This window comes from Haliotis cracherodii, unplaced genomic scaffold (genome assembly GCF_022045235.1).
Source record: "Haliotis cracherodii isolate W230 unplaced genomic scaffold, xgHalCrac1.p SCAF_16, whole genome shotgun sequence".
In the NCBI taxonomy this organism is placed as follows: domain Eukaryota; kingdom Metazoa; phylum Mollusca; class Gastropoda; order Lepetellida; family Haliotidae; genus Haliotis; species Haliotis cracherodii.
In genome coordinates, this window is record NW_027266271.1 from 17,825,390 (window position 1) to 17,845,252 (window position 19,863).

At 38.5% G+C, this 19,863-nt stretch overlaps 1 protein-coding gene across 2 annotated transcripts in view; it reads right to left on the reverse strand.

Moving 5' to 3' along the window:
- The window catches only part of LOC139463893 (cubilin-like), a 99,500-nt gene extending 80,621 nt beyond the window's left edge, over positions 1 to 18,879 (reverse strand). Inside the window, exons 1-10 of one of the 2 annotated variants that reach the window (XM_071245309.1) lie at positions 18,768 to 18,879; positions 17,847 to 17,976; positions 10,587 to 10,637; positions 9,499 to 9,624; positions 9,192 to 9,317; positions 6,563 to 6,643; positions 4,287 to 4,325; positions 2,756 to 2,857; positions 1,643 to 1,746; positions 340 to 469 (exon numbers count right to left, since the gene is read on the reverse strand). In XM_071245309.1, the coding sequence (XP_071101410.1) occupies positions 340 to 469; positions 1,643 to 1,746; positions 2,756 to 2,857; positions 4,287 to 4,325; positions 6,563 to 6,643; positions 9,192 to 9,317; positions 9,499 to 9,624; positions 10,587 to 10,637; positions 17,847 to 17,976; positions 18,768 to 18,871 (993 nt within the window). In that variant the 5' untranslated portion in view covers positions 18,872 to 18,879. Of the gene's footprint in view, positions 1 to 339; positions 470 to 1,642; positions 1,747 to 2,755; positions 2,858 to 4,286; positions 4,326 to 6,562; positions 6,644 to 7,229; positions 7,273 to 9,191; positions 9,318 to 9,498; positions 9,625 to 10,586; positions 10,638 to 17,846; positions 17,977 to 18,767 lie in introns of those variants that run through there. The other variant, XM_071245310.1, reaches the window with a different exon arrangement.
- Between the last annotated feature and the right edge of the window lie 984 nt (positions 18,880 to 19,863).

The following is a 19,863-nucleotide window of genomic DNA, read 5'->3' on the forward strand; positions in this document are numbered from 1 at the left end:
CACCCACTGCCCCACTCACTCACCCACTGCCCCACTCACACACCCACTGCCCCACTCACTCACCCACTGCCCCACTCACTCACCCACTGCCCCACTGCCCCACTCACTCACCCATTCTACCACTCACTCACTCACTGCCCCACTCACTCACCCACTGCCCCACTCACTCACCCACTCTACCACTCACTCGCCCCTTGCCCCACTCACTCACCCACTGCCCCACTCACTCACCCACTCTACCACTCACTCGCCCCTTGCCCCACTCACTCACCCACTTCCCCATACTCTCACCAACTGCCCCACACTATCCCCCACTCCCCAACTGTATCCCCCACCCACCATGTTGGACTGTGTTCTGGGCACATTGACACATGTTCCGTGCCCACACAGCTCCGACTGAGAAGCTCCGGTGCAGTCATCGTGCGTCTCCCGACATCGGATTCCATGCCAGTTAGCTGGGCATTGACAACTGAAAATTCAAACAAAAATACTTCTTAAATTTCAATTTCCAAACAACTAATTATTTGATTATGATATGCTTCAGTCATATACAACTCCAAATACTCTTATTACTCCAAGGTCAACTTCATTAGATGTCATTTTTTGGGTCATTAACCAAAAGTGTATAAAACTAGGGTCAGCATTTGATTTTTTGTTTGTTTATTTGTTGTTTAACAATATTCCAGCTTTATGACAGAGGTCTGTAAATAACCAAGTCTGGAACAGACAATCCAGTGATTGATAACATGAGCATTGATCTACGCAATCAGAATACGATGACATGCATCAACCAAGTCACTGAGCCTGACCACCGATCCTGTTAATTGCCTCTTACGACAAGTATAGTTGCATCTAACGACAAGCATGGGTTGCTGAAGACCTATTCAACCCGGCTCTTCACGGGTTGTCACTATTTGAAATAAACAACTACATGCAAGTGTAGACTTTGGTCACCAAATAGAGGGATGCAATACGGTGACGGGTTAACAAGTCCCCTGTCATCCCTGTGTTATGGGTTTTCAGACGCTTAAGATATATACATAGTTTTCTCTCTAATCACATGAACAACTGTAAAACATCTTCTTCACTTATAAAAGAACAACTTTCTCTTTAACACAGCCGTCATGTAAGTATTTACAATGTCTGTGTGACACTACACTCCTCCCATAGTGCAAGTAATTGCAATTAACGTGACCCTCCGAAAACCGATCATCCGACGATACTATGATGTGGGAGGAAAACCTAAGGTGAGGTGAGGTGAAATTGGGTTTAACGTCGCGTCCAAGATTATTGCACTTATATAGCGACGTGCATGTACGTGTGTGTTTGTGTGGCTGCTTGTACTAGTACGGACTGATGCCGATTTATAGTGCTAGCTCACTGAGATACCATGCCGCAGTTTGACATGAATACCCCACTCAGACACAGTATACTGACTCCGAGCCGACCAGTACTTGTTTTAGCCCCTTAATGCCAAGCGCCAGACAGGGTAACAACAAGTACCATCTTTTAACGTCTTTTGGTATGACGCGGCCGGGGATCGAAATGCGGACCTTCCGCTCTCCGGGCGGACGCTCTACCACTAGACCACGGAGGCGGTCCGAGGAAAACCTAAAGTGATGCAGGACAAACACAAGCATACCTGAAGCTTCCCTGTGAATTGATGCATGTTCCACCATTCTGGCAACCAAGGTCGGTTCCAGCGTACAGAGCACATTCATTAACATCCGTGTCACAGGTGGTCCCCTACACAAAGTACGAACAATTCAACGTCACAACAATCATCATAACTGTGACAATGCAAGTCATTTCTTATCCCATAACAGGAGCATGGCATTCTTGTCAGAACTATTATATCATTGGATCATTTTGAATTCTAAGTTATAAATTCCTGTGGCATTTCTCAACAACTTGTGTAAAGAACAAAGAAATCACAAAGCAGAATTAAAATTTTGAATTTGCTTAAATTTAAAAAAAAATTAGATTTTGACAGAAAGATCAGATCCATCTTCATCTGAATGATAATACTTTTACAAATCAAGGCTCCTTTTGCCTCTGAGTACAGTAAACTGCTTTTATAACGAACCCAAAGGGACCATTCAGTTTAGTTTGTAATAACCGTAGTTAGTTATAAGCATATATACGTTATATCCGTCACTTCATTATAATTGGTTCATTATAAACATTTACTATATATATAAAAATTCACAAAAAATCAAAACATATACAGTAAACCATGTTTATAACGAACTCGCTTATAACGAACTGACGGATATAACGAACTTACTTTTTGGTCCCGACTATGTTCTGTAGTTATGCTGTATATATGCTTATAATGAACTACGGTTTTAACAAACTAAAATTAGTGGTCCCTTTGAGTTCGTTATAACCGTAGTTTACTGTATATGGCTTTGACAAACTAGTCACTGTGTGCTTTTTTGTCAAAAATAAGGAAGCACACATTCTTTGAAAATAAACATATTGCTTCTGAATTCTGAAAGATGTTGAAATATTCCCTGAAGAGACGCTAATAAAATTACAAACATGTTCAAAACTGTCAACATACCAGTGGCCACTGTCTCTCTGTGTCAAGCACTTACCTGCCAGTTGGACGGACAGTGGCCTGGAGACTGTCTCTCTGTGTCAAGCACTTACCTGCCAGTTGGTCAGACAGTGGCCACGGTCTCTCTGTGTCAAGCACTTACCTGCCAGTTGGACGGACAGTGGCCACTGTCTCTCTGTGTCAAGCACTTACCTGCCAGTTGGACGGACAGTGGCAGTAGTAACCATTGAAAAGATCAACACAAGTCCCTCCATGATGACAGGGATTTGAAGAACACTCATTTGCTGTTAGCAACTGAAACGAAACAGCATTGCATGTGAACCATATTCTGTAAACTTATTGTTTGTGTACTCCAAAAAGAAATAAAATAATAAAAAACTCACCACAGCACATATAAAACTGCTTAATAAGCGAGTGAGTATGATTTTGCGCCGCTTTTAGCAATATTCCAGCAATTTCACAGCAGGGGACACCAGAAATGGGCTTCACACATTGTACCCATGTTGGGAATCGAACCCGGGTCTTCGGCGTGACGAGCGAACGCTTTAACCACTAGGCTACCTGACCGCCATAATAAGACATCAGGACCCCCTGTGATGCCTTTTTGTAAAGGGCTGGATATGTTTACCTGAGGACATATTATTTATTTGTGGAACAAATTATTCTATTTATAAAAGAAAAATAAAACACTGGAATATCAAATGTCACTAAGGGACCAGTTCAAAAGTTCAATATCATAAAAAAAAAAAAAATTCCAAACCCCACCACAAAAACTTAATTATGAAAATGTTATATTCCTGAGTGACCACTTTTATCACACATTCATCAACTGAAATTTGTTTAGTAGGTGTTGAAAATCATTTGCAGACTTTTTATAGATCAAATCTTCCATCCTGTATAAAGCACTGAACAAGAAGAACTTACTTTAGTGCTGACAATGACAAATCCCTACCTTGTGAAAATGTATTTAATGACAAATCCTAACAGCATATGAGAAAAGTAGGATTTTGTCGAATGGAACCTTGCAGGAATTAATATTTTAATCTGAAATTGAAATTTTGAACTTGTCCACAAAATACTGCTAACATATGGAACACGACATATTAACATTATAAAGATGAAGTGAAATGGGGTTTAATGTTGTGTTCCAGAACATTGCACTCATATTGCGACGTGCCCACACGTGGATGTGGGTGTTTGTGTCGCGGCTTGTACTGGTATGGAGTAATGACAGTTTTTCAGTGCTATCCCACCGAGATAACATGCGGCAGTTTACCATGAATAGCCCACTCAGACACAGTTTACAGATTCCGAGACGACCAGTCCTTGTTTTGTCCCCTTAATGCCAAGCACCAAGCCAAGAAACAACAAGTATTATCTTCTACCGTTTTTTGGTATAATGCATCTCCAGGTAGATGCTCTACCACTAGACCACATAGGCGGTCTGTGACATCAAGAACCACAGATGGCGTCATTCTGTAAATATTTCCACCAATGTAATTGCCGCTATGGGTAACATTAATAGATAACTTTTGGAATAAACAAAAGATTTTCATCAGGACACAGTGCCCATATAACTGTAACAAAATCCGTTCCAAATTCCCTATAAAATGACTGATTCATGATGATATAATATCAAGACTAGTTGTTAGGAAACACTTATGCACGGTGTATTGTGGGAATACAAGTATCATGAATTCTAAGATGGTTTTGCATCACTTACTCTTTGAAGATTTTGCATCTGCGTCTCCAGTGTCTGAACCTGAAAATTGAAAAGATTTGTTAAACCTTGAAAAATCAATATCCAATTTGTCTGAAGCATATATCCAGAAGTCATGAAAGTAAAAGTTATTACTATATTTGGTTTCATACAAAAATATAATACTTTGAATGGGAAACTTAAGAATGATCCATTAAAGTTGGACTTATTACTTCAATAAAAGATTTTAGAATAACACTTTTATAAAGTTATAAAGAAAAAAGTAAGATTGCAATCAGGTAATCAACATTGATTATATAGTAGACTGCATAATACATATTCTACCCTGAATTTGGAATTAACTTGACTTTGATGGGTCAATCAGAGGCAATTAAATCACAATAAACCCCCTCTGATTGAAACAGCTGGTTTGACGGCCGCATCACTGGGGAAGCTAATATTCATAGAATAGTACTTTTTTCAGTCATTGTTGGTAGGTGTATTTAAATAATTATACCTACAATTAGAGGTTACAAAATGCAAAATAACGGTTATATGAATGTGCATTCAAACACAGAAATTCTAAACACTAAACATATCTAAGTCAATGTTGCTAAATTGCTGACACAAAATATATTCAGTTAAAACCCAAAGCAAATTATTCATCATTGTACATCCTACCATGCTCTGACACAAGCAATCCTCATCTAATCTACATTGCTAACCAATTTTATATTTTTAACTCAAATTAAACAACAAGCAATATACAGAGCTCCAGATAAGCTTTTGGTGTTGTGGGTATTTTACCCATGCATTTTAAAATCATTGGGTATCAGTAATTCTATCTGCGTATTCAAATTTCTGTTACCAACTAGTTTTTACACATGTGGGTATTTAAGTTAAATATTTAAAAACACTATTCATCTAGTCCCTGCAAACTGGTGTCGTGTGGGTTCGAGAGCTTTATAGGACTAAAAAATACCACGATACTTCCACAAGAAAGTGTGATGGCAAATGATCATGATGTAACTGTCATCGTGGAGTTTGGCAAGGTTGACGGAATGCCCGTTTTTTTTCAAAATAGGTTGCTGATTTGCTAATCGAATACGCAGGGTTACTTCACAATATTTTGATGATACGCACAATTTTTATTTTTGTAGCATATCTGTAATGTTCGTTGCGTATTTGATACACTTGGATTATATTTTACTGTGTATTTCTGCATTTCTGATGCGTATTTTACGCAGTTACGCAGCTTATCTGGAGCTCTGAATATAAGATGGTATTTAGTCATGCATTTAGGCATCGTCATTCTACTCAGTAATCAGTGAGACAACTTCATGCAAAAGTGATACAAAACTTGGCAGGGCGTCACACATTAGACAAGTGTCACACAACATTGGTGAAGTGTCACGCAACATTAGCCAAATGAAGAACATTAGCTATGTGAACAAGAACACTAGCTAAGTGAACAAGAACACTAGCTAAGTGAACAAGTACATTAACTATGTGAACAAGAACACTAGCTAAGTGAGTAAGAACATCAGCCTAGTAAACAAGACCATGAGTCACGAGAACAGGAACAGTAGTAATGTGAGCAAGAACATTAGCCAGAGTGAAAAGAACATTGGCCTAGTTAACAAGCACATTAGCTAAGTGAACGGGAACATCAGTCAAGTGAACGAGAACATTAGCTAAGTGAAAAAAACATTAGCTTAGTGAAAAGAATATTAGCCCAGTTAACAAGAACATAAGCTAGTGAACGAAACATTAGCCAAATGAAGAATATTAGCTAAGTGAACAAGAATGTTAGCTATGTAAACAAGAACATTACTGAAGTGAACAAGAACATTACTGAATTGAACAAGAACATTACTGAATTGAAAAAGAACATTACTGAATTGAACAAGAACATTACTGAATTGAAAAAGAACATTACTGAAGTGAAAAAGAACATTATTGAGGTGATGAAGAACATTACTGAAGTGAAAAAGAACATTCACCAAGTGAACAAGAACATTCACCAAGTGAACAAGAACATTATTGAAGTGAAAGAACATTTTTTGAAGTGAAAAAGAACATTTGCTAAGTGAACAAGAACATTCACAAATGAACAAGAACATTTGCAAAGTGAACAGGAACATTCACTAAGAGAACAAGAAAACATCAAATGAAGCAGAACCAGTCAAATGCAATGGAATGTGTTCCAGAACAACATCGTGAGTGCCCGTAAACATCATCCAAGTGACTGGGATCTACGTGAACGTGCACCAGCATGCACCCTCCGTAACCCTGGTTACCCTGGTCTTAAGTCTCCTGAACTGTGTGTTGCTGTTTAGGTTCCTAATTCTCAGTGAGCCTCTCCTACCTGCCCTCCTGACCTAATGAACACAACCAGTTCCAGCATTAGACACAAAATAATAGCTGCTCCGTCTGCTCACGTCAACTTCATCCATGCTGATTTCGGATATGCAATTTTGTGGCATAATGATTTCAATTTTCATTTTTCAGTCCAAAGATTACAGAAATTTGTATTTCTCAAGTTTCTGTAGTTGGCACTCGAACAAAAAATCGTTATTTTTTATCAGCGGTTGAAAATATCAACGTTTCACCCTCGATTATCCAGGGAATTTATTGTCCATTCGGATATGTACCCTGGACCAGTTCACTCCCACAGCTTTGTCTTGAGCCTGAACTGAATAGCACAACACTAAAGTTAGCCAGCCAATCAAATAAGTGCAACAACTACTGTGTTAAGTTAAAAATAGCGGCGATAGGGGCGGTTATGACCTCATGAAGCTATGGAGGCAAATGGGTCTGGGTATCATAATAATGACCATAAATACCCTTGATAATCAAGGATGGTATATGACACAATATTGCACATCTGGTTTAAATCAGCAGGAATGGATAGGTAGGTAAATCTGAAATATGACATACATATTAAGGTTATTGTGAGTATCCTACCTTTGTGCGGAGAGTCGTGACGGATGTCCCCGATTCCAATACAGTCACCTGTTGAAATCATGCACACATGCAAATACAGTTAAACCCTGATACTCCAGACAGTACCGCTCCCAGTGAATTCCAGATTAACAAATTTCTGGATTAATGTTTGTTTGTTGTTTAGAACTGCACTCAGCAATATGACAGCAATATGACGGCAGCATGTATATATTCCAGTCTGAAGACAATCCAGTGATTAATATTGCAAACAACAATCCACTCTGTCGGGGTGCAATGTCACATACTCACTGAACCTGACACCCGATCTATTTAGTCGCCTCTAAGGACAAGCATAGGTTGTTGGGGACCAATTCTAACTCAGAACCCCCACAGCTTCTGCACTCATGAATCACGCATAAAGTCTCTCTACTAAAACATCTACATAGATGCTCCAAACAGTAATTGCTGGAATGCAGAGTTCCAGATTAACAGGTTCCAGATTATCAGGGTTTCACTGTACAGTCAACTCAAAGTTGAAGGGACCAAACAAAAACTTTCAAATAAACCAATTTCAAGATAACTTTTTAAAAAAACATCTAATTATATTCTATGTACTCAAATATTTACATATCCCAGCAAAGTGAGGATTCCAGATATATTATAATATTTACATGTCCTCTAATAAAATGCCAAACTCCACCAACGCACAATTTTGCTTGTTTGTTTAATGCCGCACTCAGCAATATTCCACGTTTATGACGGCGGTCTGTAAATAATCGACCAGACAATACACTGATTGATATTGTGAGCAACGATACACAATGTCGGGGTATGAAGACCCCGGTTCTGACCACCTGATCCCGTTAGACGCCTCTTACGACAAGCATGGTCCCAGATCTTGCCGGATCACAAACAAATGACTTGTATCCTATGGTAAATAGATATCTTGTCCTTTATAAAAGTATAATTCAAGCTAGAGAACAGAAGTCAAATCATTGGCCCAAAAACCTATGTATCTCTAGTTTATTATGACTTTGCTGTCAGCTTACTGACATGATCTTGTATGAAGATGTCCTCAGTTCTTCCCACACACACAGATATAATGTGATTGGGACAATGAGAACACACCATTTGGTGAGTGCTATGAGACACTGCAACTCATGGGATTTTTATTTCATTTTAGCAACAAACAGTTCAAATTAGGCTTTAAAAATAAAAGAATTGGTTCTCAGGCAATGACTTTTGAAAATATGGTGTGGGTGGGCGGTGTATTTTTTGTTTTTGTCGTTGTTCCAACTAGTATGTAACCAAATGAACAGTTGTGTAACCAAATAAACAATCAACCTAGGAAAGGGCCTCCCTACATAAATGTATTCCTTGATGAGTAAAATACTGGAATACAGTATTTGACTACAGTTGGCCTTTGAATATTCAAGGATTTTTTATTTTTAAAAAAAAATGGAAATAAAAAATGAAACATGCGGCAAACTAAGAACCAAGACCAATATCTTTTTTAGCCTTATTTGAAATGAGTATTTAAACAAACCAAGACACAATCATGTCAAACAAGGATTTGAATCTGTGGCATGCCCAAGGGACACAACTCTGCAGAGCAAATGTCTTGACGACTGGGCCACCTGTCTCTGAAATTAGGCGGGCTAAATATATTTTGGAATTCTACAAAGATCTCATCACACTGTATTGAAAAAATAAATTCTGCAAGTTTAAATTCTAATTCAATATATATTCCTTATTACTTGCATTGTTTATATAATACACGTAATTCACCCAAAAACAAATATGATATCCAATGTCAAGAAGAGGTGATTAAAAGATATGATCTCTTACTCTTCATTCATTTACAGATCTAAGAATCCCAGATGTTTGTGGGAAAGAAGTCACTTTTTCCCTAAATACTGAAGATGAAATTAAGCACTTTCTCATATTCCAGTTTGGCAGACTGAAAACAGTTACTTCTCTTACCCTTGATTCAACGGTCGATATCCGATTTGTGATTGCTTGGAACTGTGTGAGGACAGCACCTGTAGGCTGCAGATTGTTTAAACGACCCTCTACCGATGTCAGACGTGTGGCTGCATTCGGCGGTGTCTAAAAACAGAGAGCATGAATTGTGAGTGAGTGAGATTTATGAAGCTTCACATACTCTTCTACTGCCATTAGGGCAGGGAATTCCATATGTTCTACCCTTTTGGGAATCAAATCCAGGAGGGACGTACACCAATGTCAATAGGGAACCTTGCCTGCAGGCCTAACATAGCAGTGGGCTTACATTGGTCTCCACAGTGGTCAACCGCGTCCCGAGTGACGTCAGCTGAGTCTGGACCTCTCCTGTTGGCTGCAGGTTGTCCAGACGGTTGTTGATCTGGGTGATCTCCGTCGCCACTTGGTCAGGAATCTGTACACAGAAGATAAGCACCATTGCATTAGAATATGTTGGGGGAAACATTACATAAGAATATGTTGGGGTACTTCTACATAAGAACATGCTGAGGCACTATTTCACAAGATATTGTTGGGGCACTACTACATAAGCATATGTTGGGGCACTACTACATAAGAACATGTTGGGGGCACTACTACATAAGAATATGTTGGGGCACTATTGCACAAGAATATGTTGGGGCACTACTACATAAGAATATGTTGGGGCACTAATACATAAGAACATGTTGGGCGCACTACTACATAAGAACATGTTGGGGCACTATTTCACAAGATATTGTTGGGGCACTACTACATAAGAATATGTTTGGGCACTATTGCACAAGAATATGTTGGGGCACTTCTACATAAGAACATGTTGGGGCACTATTTCACAAGATATTGTTGGGGCACTACTACATAAGAATATGTTGGGTCACTACTACATAAGAACATGTTGGGGGCACTACTACATAAGAATATGTTGGGGCACTACTACATAAGAATATGTTGGGGCACTATTGCATAAGAATATGTTAGAAGTGATATTACATAACATTATGCTGGGAGAACAATTAAATATCAATATGTTGGGAGAACAATTATGTAACAATATGACAGAGGTGACATAATAATGTGATGACAAGTTATAAAGGAAATATGAGTAGTATGCAGCATGTCCTGATTGTAACAAATGTTCTGTCTAGTCTTTGTCTACTGATTTATCTGCTAGACCTGTTACTTAATCACATCAACAAACCATTTCCATAATCCGAATAAATCTCCGCAGAAAACAAGCTATGACCAAAACACCTACTTACTTCAACAATATACTGCCATTAAACATTTGCATCTCTAATTAGTTAATATAATTAGTTAGACTTTTCATCCGTCCCTTATGACATACTATTATTTAAGCAGTAAGTGTATACTTACAGAGGTTGGGACATTCTTCAGCTGGTCAATAGAGGCTTTGTTCTCACGCACCTGTGAAAAACAATCATTTGGAAAAATTATTAAAATAATACAAACACATCATAAATTTAATACATGTAAAATATCAGTCTGTTTCCCAAACACTACAATAAATTACAAAATGAATCCATCTCAAGTCTAGAATGAAATGGCAAGTCTAGATTGCCTCAGTTATGAAATCAAGTATTGTTCTGGTCTCCATTTGAATTTTATGCTTTCTTTTGAAGATATATAAGAAGTTTATTTTTTTTAAAAGGTCACATGGCAAAAAGTTCAATACATGAGATAAAACTTTATGACTGGGACAAATGTTATACTATCTCAATACAATATTTATGATACATTACACAGGCAGATTTCTTTTCAAATTTAAAGCAATATTTGTAATGAGCTTAACATTTTTTGTTGCTAATAGTTTATTGAAGTTTGCTCCTGATGGATAAATTTAATAGTAGTTTGTAATGTAGAGTTGAATTAACCATAAATAAAAGGGATGAAAATATTATTTCAATCTCTTCAAACTTCTAATACAACCTTTAAGCCTTAATTTCTGTATTTTAATTATGCTGCTCTTATAATTCAGGAAAAAATAAAGTGATCTGATCAAATGAAAGCCAGCTAAAAAAATATCTGGCCTTCAAACTAGTCTATGATGCTCCAGCCATGAGATATGGGCTAGGCAGGGGCACATTGTGATACAGATGTAATCGTGAAACCTGATTCGGATCACACCCCTATCAATCTCCACCATGTTGACATGACACCCTCAGCCCCATCATGCTCTAGACAAACTGAGAATACAATAGAAGGGACACCGGATACTGCAGCTGACCATTCATGTCATCGGAGGAGGGACCATCATATCTCTTACACAGGTATTTGTAACCCAGTTACAGTTACTGCCCACTAACCCAGGTCATATGTAGTGTACAGTTAGTTAACATTTACCTGTGGTATAACCACGTGTAATGTACAGTTAGTTACTGCCCACTAACGCAGGTCATATGTAGTGTAGAGTTAGTTAACACTAACCTGTGGTATAACCACGTCTAGTGTACAGTTAGTTACTGCCCACTAACCCAGGTCATATGTTGTGTACCGTTAGTTATCACTAACCTGTGGTATAACCAAGTGTAATGTACAGTTAGTTACTGCCCACTAAGCCAGGTCATATGTAGTGTACCGTTAGTTAACACTAACCTGTGGTATAACCAAGTGTAATGCACAGTTAGTTACTGCCCACTAAGCCAGGTCATATGTAGTGTACCGTTAGTTAACACTAACCTGTGGTATAACCAAGTGTAATGTACAGTTAGTTACTGCCCACTAACCCAGGTCATATGTAGTGTACCGTTAGTTAACACTAACCTGTGGTATAACCAAGTGTAATGTACAGTTAGTTACTGCCCACTAAGCCAGGTCATATGTAGTGTACAGTTAGTTAACATTTACCTGTGGTATAACCACGTGTAATGTACAGTTAGTTACTGCCCACTAACCCAGGTCATATGTAGCGTACAGTTAGTTAACACTAACCTGTGGTATAACCACGTGTAATGTACAGTTAGTTACTGCCCACTAACCCAGGTCATATGTAGCGTACAGTTAGTTAACACTAACCTGTGGTATAACCACGTGTAATGTACAGTTAGTTACTGCCCACTAACCCAGGTCATATGTAGTGTACAGTTAGTTAACACTAACCTGTGGTATAACCACGTGTAATGTACAGTTAGTTACTGCCCACTAACCCAGGTCATATGTAGCATACAGTTAGTTAACACTAACCTGTGGTATAACCACGTGTAGTGTACAGTTAGTTACTGCCCACTAAGCCAGGTCATATGTAGCATACAGTTAGTTAACACTAACCTGTGGTATAACCACGTGTAGTGTACAGTTAGTTACTGCCCACTAACCCAGGTCATATGTAGCGTACAGTTAGTTAACATTTACCTGTGGTATAACCACGTGTAGTGTACAGTTAGTTACTGCCCACTAACCCAGGTCATATGTAGCATACAGTTAGTTAACATTTACCTGTGGTATAACCACGTGTAGTGTACAGTTAGTTACTGCCCACTAACCCAGGTCATATGTAGTGTACAGTTAGTTAACATTTACCTGTGGTACAACCACGTGTAGTGTACAGTTAGTTACTGCCCACTATGCCAGGTCATATGTAGTGTACAGTTAGTTACTGCCCACTAACCCAGGTCATATGTAGTGTACAGTTAGTTACTGCCCACTAAGCCAGGTCATATGTAGTGTACAGTTAGTTACTGCCCACTAACCCAGGTCATATGTAGCGTACAGTTAGTTAACATTTACCTGTGGTATAACCACGTGTAGTGTACAGTTAGTTACTGCCCACTAACCCAGGTCATATGTAGCATACAGTTAGTTAACATTTACCTGTGGTATAACCACGTGTAGTGTACAGTTAGTTACTGCCCACTAACCCAGGTCATATGTAGTGTACAGTTAGTTAACATTTACCTGTGGTATAACCACGTGTAGTGTACAGTTAGTTACTGCCCACTAACCCAGGTCATATGTAGTGTACTGGATATAATCCACAAAAGAATAGTATACATAACATAACATCTCTTGATTTCACAATGTAATGATGATTTTATTTTGGTTATCTAATATCTTCATTTGATGATTAACTCTACCTTCCCCAGGTCAAACCTACAAATCTGTTAACCCTTGAAAATTACCAGATAGTTTACAATACATAATTATTCAATTAGTCCAGATAATTAGTTATCCAAGCTAAATCTGTACTTGATTAAGTCAATGCGGGCACTTAGGAATTGTTGACAAAGTTAACTTCAAAGTGCCGATTTACATAATTAAGACAAGTAATGAGGTAATTAAGAACAGGGGTATCACCCAATGACATGCACAGTCATGTACAAGACAACTGTAGCATACAAGGGCATATTATTTACAATAACAAATGTTAACTCCATATTGCTGTGATCTCCATGTATACAAAATATTTGTGATTAAAAAAAATGAGGGGCAAAAGAATGTATACAAAGTTGTTTTTTTATGTAATTAAACATTGAAAGAATTGTTTCAAGTTCAATCACTCATCGCAACAGTTTGTAAAATGCAATCTGAGTAAAAGGTAATTCTGTGTAAAAAGAAGACTGGGGTATGAACGAATTTGCAACCACATCATCCCTACCTTGTTTTAAATGTAAATTTGTGCCCAAACGGAGCAAATTTATGGATTTTCAAAGATGTCTAAGCTACCCATCAGCAGTTGTATATAATAGGATTTTTTTTTAAATGTTTTGAAATGTTTTAAATCAAATTGTATTTAATAAAATAAAAATGTGTACACATATTCTTTGAGTGCTGACTAAGCGCCAGTACAGTTCATGTTTTGGATATGATATCGCTAACTTAAGATATTTTCATTTGAAAATCAAACATATGATAAAATCTGAGAGTAGAGTTTATTTTGCTCTTCTGTTAATAATACAGCATCCATAATGCTGAATGGTCATGAATTTGCAAGCATGATTTAACCACTTCGTTTCGTCCTTATCTCATCCAACCCTATCACAAAATCTAAGTTGATACTTTATCTGGACAATCTCCCAAGTTTACTAATGTACAATAGGAAGGTAACAAGATACACTCAGTTTGTGCTGATAATAACATAACCTGATACCCTCTCTAGTCCCGGATTGGACATTGCCGTGTACACTTCAACCAACACAATCAGCACGGCACTGCCCACTGGGAAGGGGTGGAAGGTATCACTACACACATCCCTGATCAAGTTCTGCCACCTTGTATATTAAACTCTGAATGACATCAGACTTGCTTTAAATCAAGTGTTGAATTTCAGTGTAGAAGATCTAAAGCCACCCCAACAATCTCGTGTGTGCCAACATATTACAAGTTTTCTTAGGACCAGCAGAACTTTTCTATTATGATTTCCATATGAGAATATACTAAACTTTAAATTTATTATTACTTTTTTTAATTATTTATTTGCTGTCTTGTTTTACAATGAACGTTTACAGATGACTCTGATCTATTTTTTCAGAAATGAAAAACATGAACTGTGTTGTTGGTTTTGTTGGTTTGTTGTTTAACGCCTCACTCAGCAATATTCCAGCTATATGACAGCGGTCTGTAAATAATTGGGTCTGGGCCAGACAATCCAGTGATTGATATCATGAGCATCGCTCCACGTAATTGGGATATGATGATATGCATCAACCAAGTCAACGAGCCTGACCACCCGATCCTATTAGTCGCCTCTTGCGACAAGCATAGTTGCCTTTTATGGCAAGCATGGGTTGCTGGAGAAATATTCTACCCCGGATCTTCACGGGTCCCTGAACTGTGTCAGATTGAATGTATGCTAACCATTATCTATGAAAAACATACAATTTGGGCATTTAATTGAGACCTTATTCTGATGGGTAATTTGTTATGTTTGTTTGTTGTTTAACGCCACATTCAGCAATATTCCAGCTATATGATGGTGGTCTGAAAATGATCAAGTCTGGACCAGATAATGAAGTGATTGACATCATGAGTATTGATCTACACAATTTTGATATGATTACATTTATGAACCAAGTCAGCGAGTCTGACCACCAGATCCCGTCAGTCGCCTCTTACGACAAGCATGGGTTCAATTCTAACCCTGATCTTCAAGGGTTTCAATTTAGAACATTGTAAAATCAGTTATTGCCACAGCTCATTCCTGGCTGTCAACATCAACTATGCTCACACTTAGAATCACATGGATTCAGTTTGTTTGCTACGGTGGCCCATAAGGGACATGGAGTCTGTTTTTCAATATTTTGATATTTCACTAACTGTTATCGTAACCTTTTGCTAATTAACACACTTTGTCATACAAATATGTGATAAATCGTGTATAAAGAAGATACTGAATCGCTGAAAAGTGAAGCGAAAATGTCAAAAACTAAAATGAAAATGTCAAAAACAAAAGCGAAAATGTCAAAAACTAAAATGAAAATACAGAAAACTATTTCCACCCTGGTGATAATATTTACAACGCGGTGAAAACTATTTACACGTACCCTGGTGGGAATATTATCACCGTGGTGGAAATAGTTTTCTATATTTTCATTTTAGTTTTTGACATTTTCGCTTCACATTTCAGAGATTCAATAGCTACTTGAAAGTACATTTTCCATGTTTTCGATTGTTTTTATACATGACTTATTACATATTTGTATGACAAATTGTGCTAATTTGCAAAAGGTTACGATAAAAGAAGGTGAAATATCAAAATATTGAAAAACACTCCATGTCCCTAATGGGCCACCGTAGTTTGCTAACTCGAAACCCACCACAATGTCCCTTTGTAACATGGGTATTGGCAGGGTATCCATTACATCAATTATTATTTAAACAGAAACATTTAGATTTTGTACAAACTTTGCCATCCTTCATTTGTCTATTTCAATCATTTTTCAAGGAAAATAGGGGGCACTTGGTGGCCCAGTTGTCTAAGGCAGAGCAATTTGCTGTGCAGAGTTGCGTCCCTTGGGCACTCCAAAAACCTGTGATTGTGGGTTCGAAACCCGGGTCGCCTCGATAATGTTTCTAGGTTTGTCAGCACCAAACCCTTGCTCGTGGGTTTCGCCGAAGTCGTAAACGTCTGAGACCTGCATCACTTCGGGCTTTCCTCCAACATTAAGGGGTAAATATATCGGTACCCTTACTGACCAAGTGTGGCGTTTCAAACGACAGCTCAATCCTCCCAGTGCTTTGAAGTTACGTTTGTAACGGCCCGTTTTGACTAGGCCCATTTTGACTAAACAGTTCACGTTTTGCACATGCAAACCATTCATTAACACTCGTGCCTTTTCGTAACCTTCGGATTAAGGCACGGGCGGTTACGAATGTCTACGACCGTAAGTTGCGATTGAATTCTGTATTCATTTTAACTTCATATTATATAGATCATTATGTAAAATATTTACTCTAAATCTTGACATGCCGTTGCAAAACACGTGAGTTCTTTTCGCATTGGATAAACAACAGTGGAATTAATTTTGAAACGTGATAAATAGCAATTGGTCTTATATTAAGATAGCGAGTTAGATGGAATTAAATTCTCCCATTCAAAATATTTATTCAGGAGGAGGAGAGTAATGTATGTTCTAGAAAAAAAGGTCAAAGAGAACGACTTCACGGTTCCCACTGTTCCCCGAACATTGTCCGAATATTCAAACGAAAGTGTACATGACACTATGACAATAAAGTAGGCTCGCGGTTAACCTTCATTATGTACCAAGGTCGAAGGCATTCGACGAAAACGGAATCACTTTTATTGCTCTCGTTTGTGAATATAGAAAGCGATTTTAAACAATTTAAAAAATATATTTAACTTCTTTGTGTCATGCTTGACCACATATTACTGTCATTTTGGTAACTGAAAACAATCCAACTCGTTTCATGCCAACGATACTCAGTGAATAATTTTTATTCTGTAAATTGTTTTTTTTTTCTCTGAATGAGTGAATGTTGTTTAACGCCGCAATCATCCCTATTACAGCTACATGTGTATATCACAGCGGCCTGTGAATTATCTTGCCTCGATCAGCCACACAAATGACAAACACTGGCCCCCCACGCCATTGAACACGATGACACGCATCAGCCAAGTCACCGAGTTTGAGGTGAAGTGAAATGGGGATTAACGTCGCGTCCAAGATTATTGCACTTATATAGCGACTTGCATGCACGTGTGTGTGTGCGTGCGTGCGTGCGTGCGTGCGTGCGTGCGTGCGTGCGTGTGTGTGTGTGTGTGTGTGTGTGTGTGTGTGTGTGTGTGGCTGCTTGTTCTAGTCCGGACTGATGCCGATTTATAGTGCTAGCCCACTGAGATACCATGCCGCAGTTTAACATGAATACCCCACTCAGACACAGTATACTGACTCCGAACCGACCAGCACTTGTTTTAGCCCCTTTATGCCGAGCGCTAGACAGGGTAACAACAAGTACCATCTTTTAACGTCTTTTGGTATGACGCGGCCTGGGAACGAAACCCCGGACCTTCAGCTCTTCGGGCGAACGCTCTAGCATAAGACCACGGAGGCGGTCCATCCTCTTCAGTCGGCTCTAAGCATGGGCTACTGGGGGTCTATTTTGCTCTGCATCACCATGAAGGGATATTACACCAATGCCTCTTGACCAACAGCCACTTACCCCATTAGCCACGGCCTTGAAGTCCTCCCCGTCGACGGTGACCGCGCCCCCAGCCGAACTCTTGAAGGTTATATTGTGGTTTGTTCCCGTTTGGAAGATGAGGTGACCATCTTGCGTGACTATGCGAGGTCTGCAATGATAAGAAACAGACTCTCGTTCATTTGAGTTGTTTGTTGCAGATTTATCTGGTATTCTAATGGTTAGTTGACATACGAACATGGTAACGTCCTTGTTAAATGAACAATTGATATGTTAATGCCTTTAAACAAAACACATTAGCCATTCATCAAGTCTAGTCAGGTTTGTGTTCTCACTTTTCAGGATGAAGTCCCAATCCCTTATGTGTTGCCATGGCGACCGATACCTTCTAAAACTATGTACATACGCATATTAACATTAATATTTTCAAGAGACACAGTCCTGCCTCTGTATTATCCCAAGGCTCATATCAACCAGGCTATAAAGACTACTGTGATTAATGCATTTTTTCCAATTTCAACGAACATTGTCTTGAACGTACATATCTTTTATTCAAAGTGATTTTTCTTGGCAAAGACATTTGCAACTTTTCAACGTTGAACATATTAACCACTAAGGTGCTTCATGATTGTTAATTTTATGGATTCTTTTCCCTGGTGACATGTACTAATTAATTGAACGAAAACTGGATTTACATATGTACGAATAAAATATATTTGGTTTCTCCAAAATAGATATTTAACTTGTGCTTCTGATATTTGTGAAAAAAACACAGCATACGATGTCCTTATTATGATGGCAGCATCCTTTAAGCAAGTCTGGGACAAAGATAGTTCCTACGTGACAAAGAATAATTAACCCAAGGGGGCGGATTTGCACTCTCCTTAAAAAGAGTTCAAACACATCATGGTCCTACATAGAATAAAAGATATAGAAACTTACTGGCTGTCTGCTATCTGCCGTTTCTGTCTGGAATTTTGTTCTGTAGCATGAAGTAGTGTTAGAACTATGAACAGTAAAACGGGCAACCTTCCGAGCCCCGCCATCTTCTGGACACCCCTAAGACTGACTGCTGTCGGTTAAGACAATGCATATTAGTTCTAGTACCGCCCAGTCCATTGTATCACTAAAGGGGTGTCAAGTTACAAATGTCTACACATGTTTCCCATGTAAGTTTCACTTAAAGGAAACGTGACACGTTAAGAGATAAAAAAAAAAATCGTATATGCGCCCACCATTAAACATATTGTAAAAATGGTGATTAATTTGAATAATAATTTGTAAGTCGAAAATACTGTAATTATGAAAGTATTTAATGGAATGATCCATTATATATAACACTGGTTTATATAAATCGCTGATGAACTTAACGTTAATGCGAGGATGATACCGGTTTGAAATATGATAGATGTGACTGGTACTACCTTTCTTCTTCTCCATATGTTTATGTTTCACTGTGTCACGATATTAATTACGGTATTGTTCAGTGTGAAGTATTTGATAATAACAGGGAAACCCATGTCTCGTGGAAAAAAGTTTTCCAACTAACACTTGCATATTGTAAACTGCCCGGCAAAAGAAATTATATACCAGTGTTTGATGGTGGCTAAAAATGAAACAAACAAGAAGTGGTTACTTGACGTATTTGATAAGGGTATCATAGTTGTGTTTTGAGCGTTCAAAAATGCGTAAAACAAATATTGCCTCCAAGTTTATTTAGCTGTCCTTGCAGACGGTAGCCCAGTCTCTTGTCTGGCTCGGTTGCGTTGCGTATCATCCGGGTACCCACGGGGAAAAAAACAATAACAAAGGCAACAACCAGTCCCGGGGAATTGCTTTAGATCAGTGCCTCTTTAATTTTGCACTGTTTCGGGACTTCTTTCAGCCTAGCTAACGCTATAACATTTTGATCATATCCAATTTTCTAGTGTATACTGTGTTTTGCCCGGTAGTTATATAATTTGCAAGGGGCGGTCGGGTAGCCTCGTGGTTAAAGCGTTCGCTCGTCACGCCGAAGACCCGGGTTCGATACCCGACA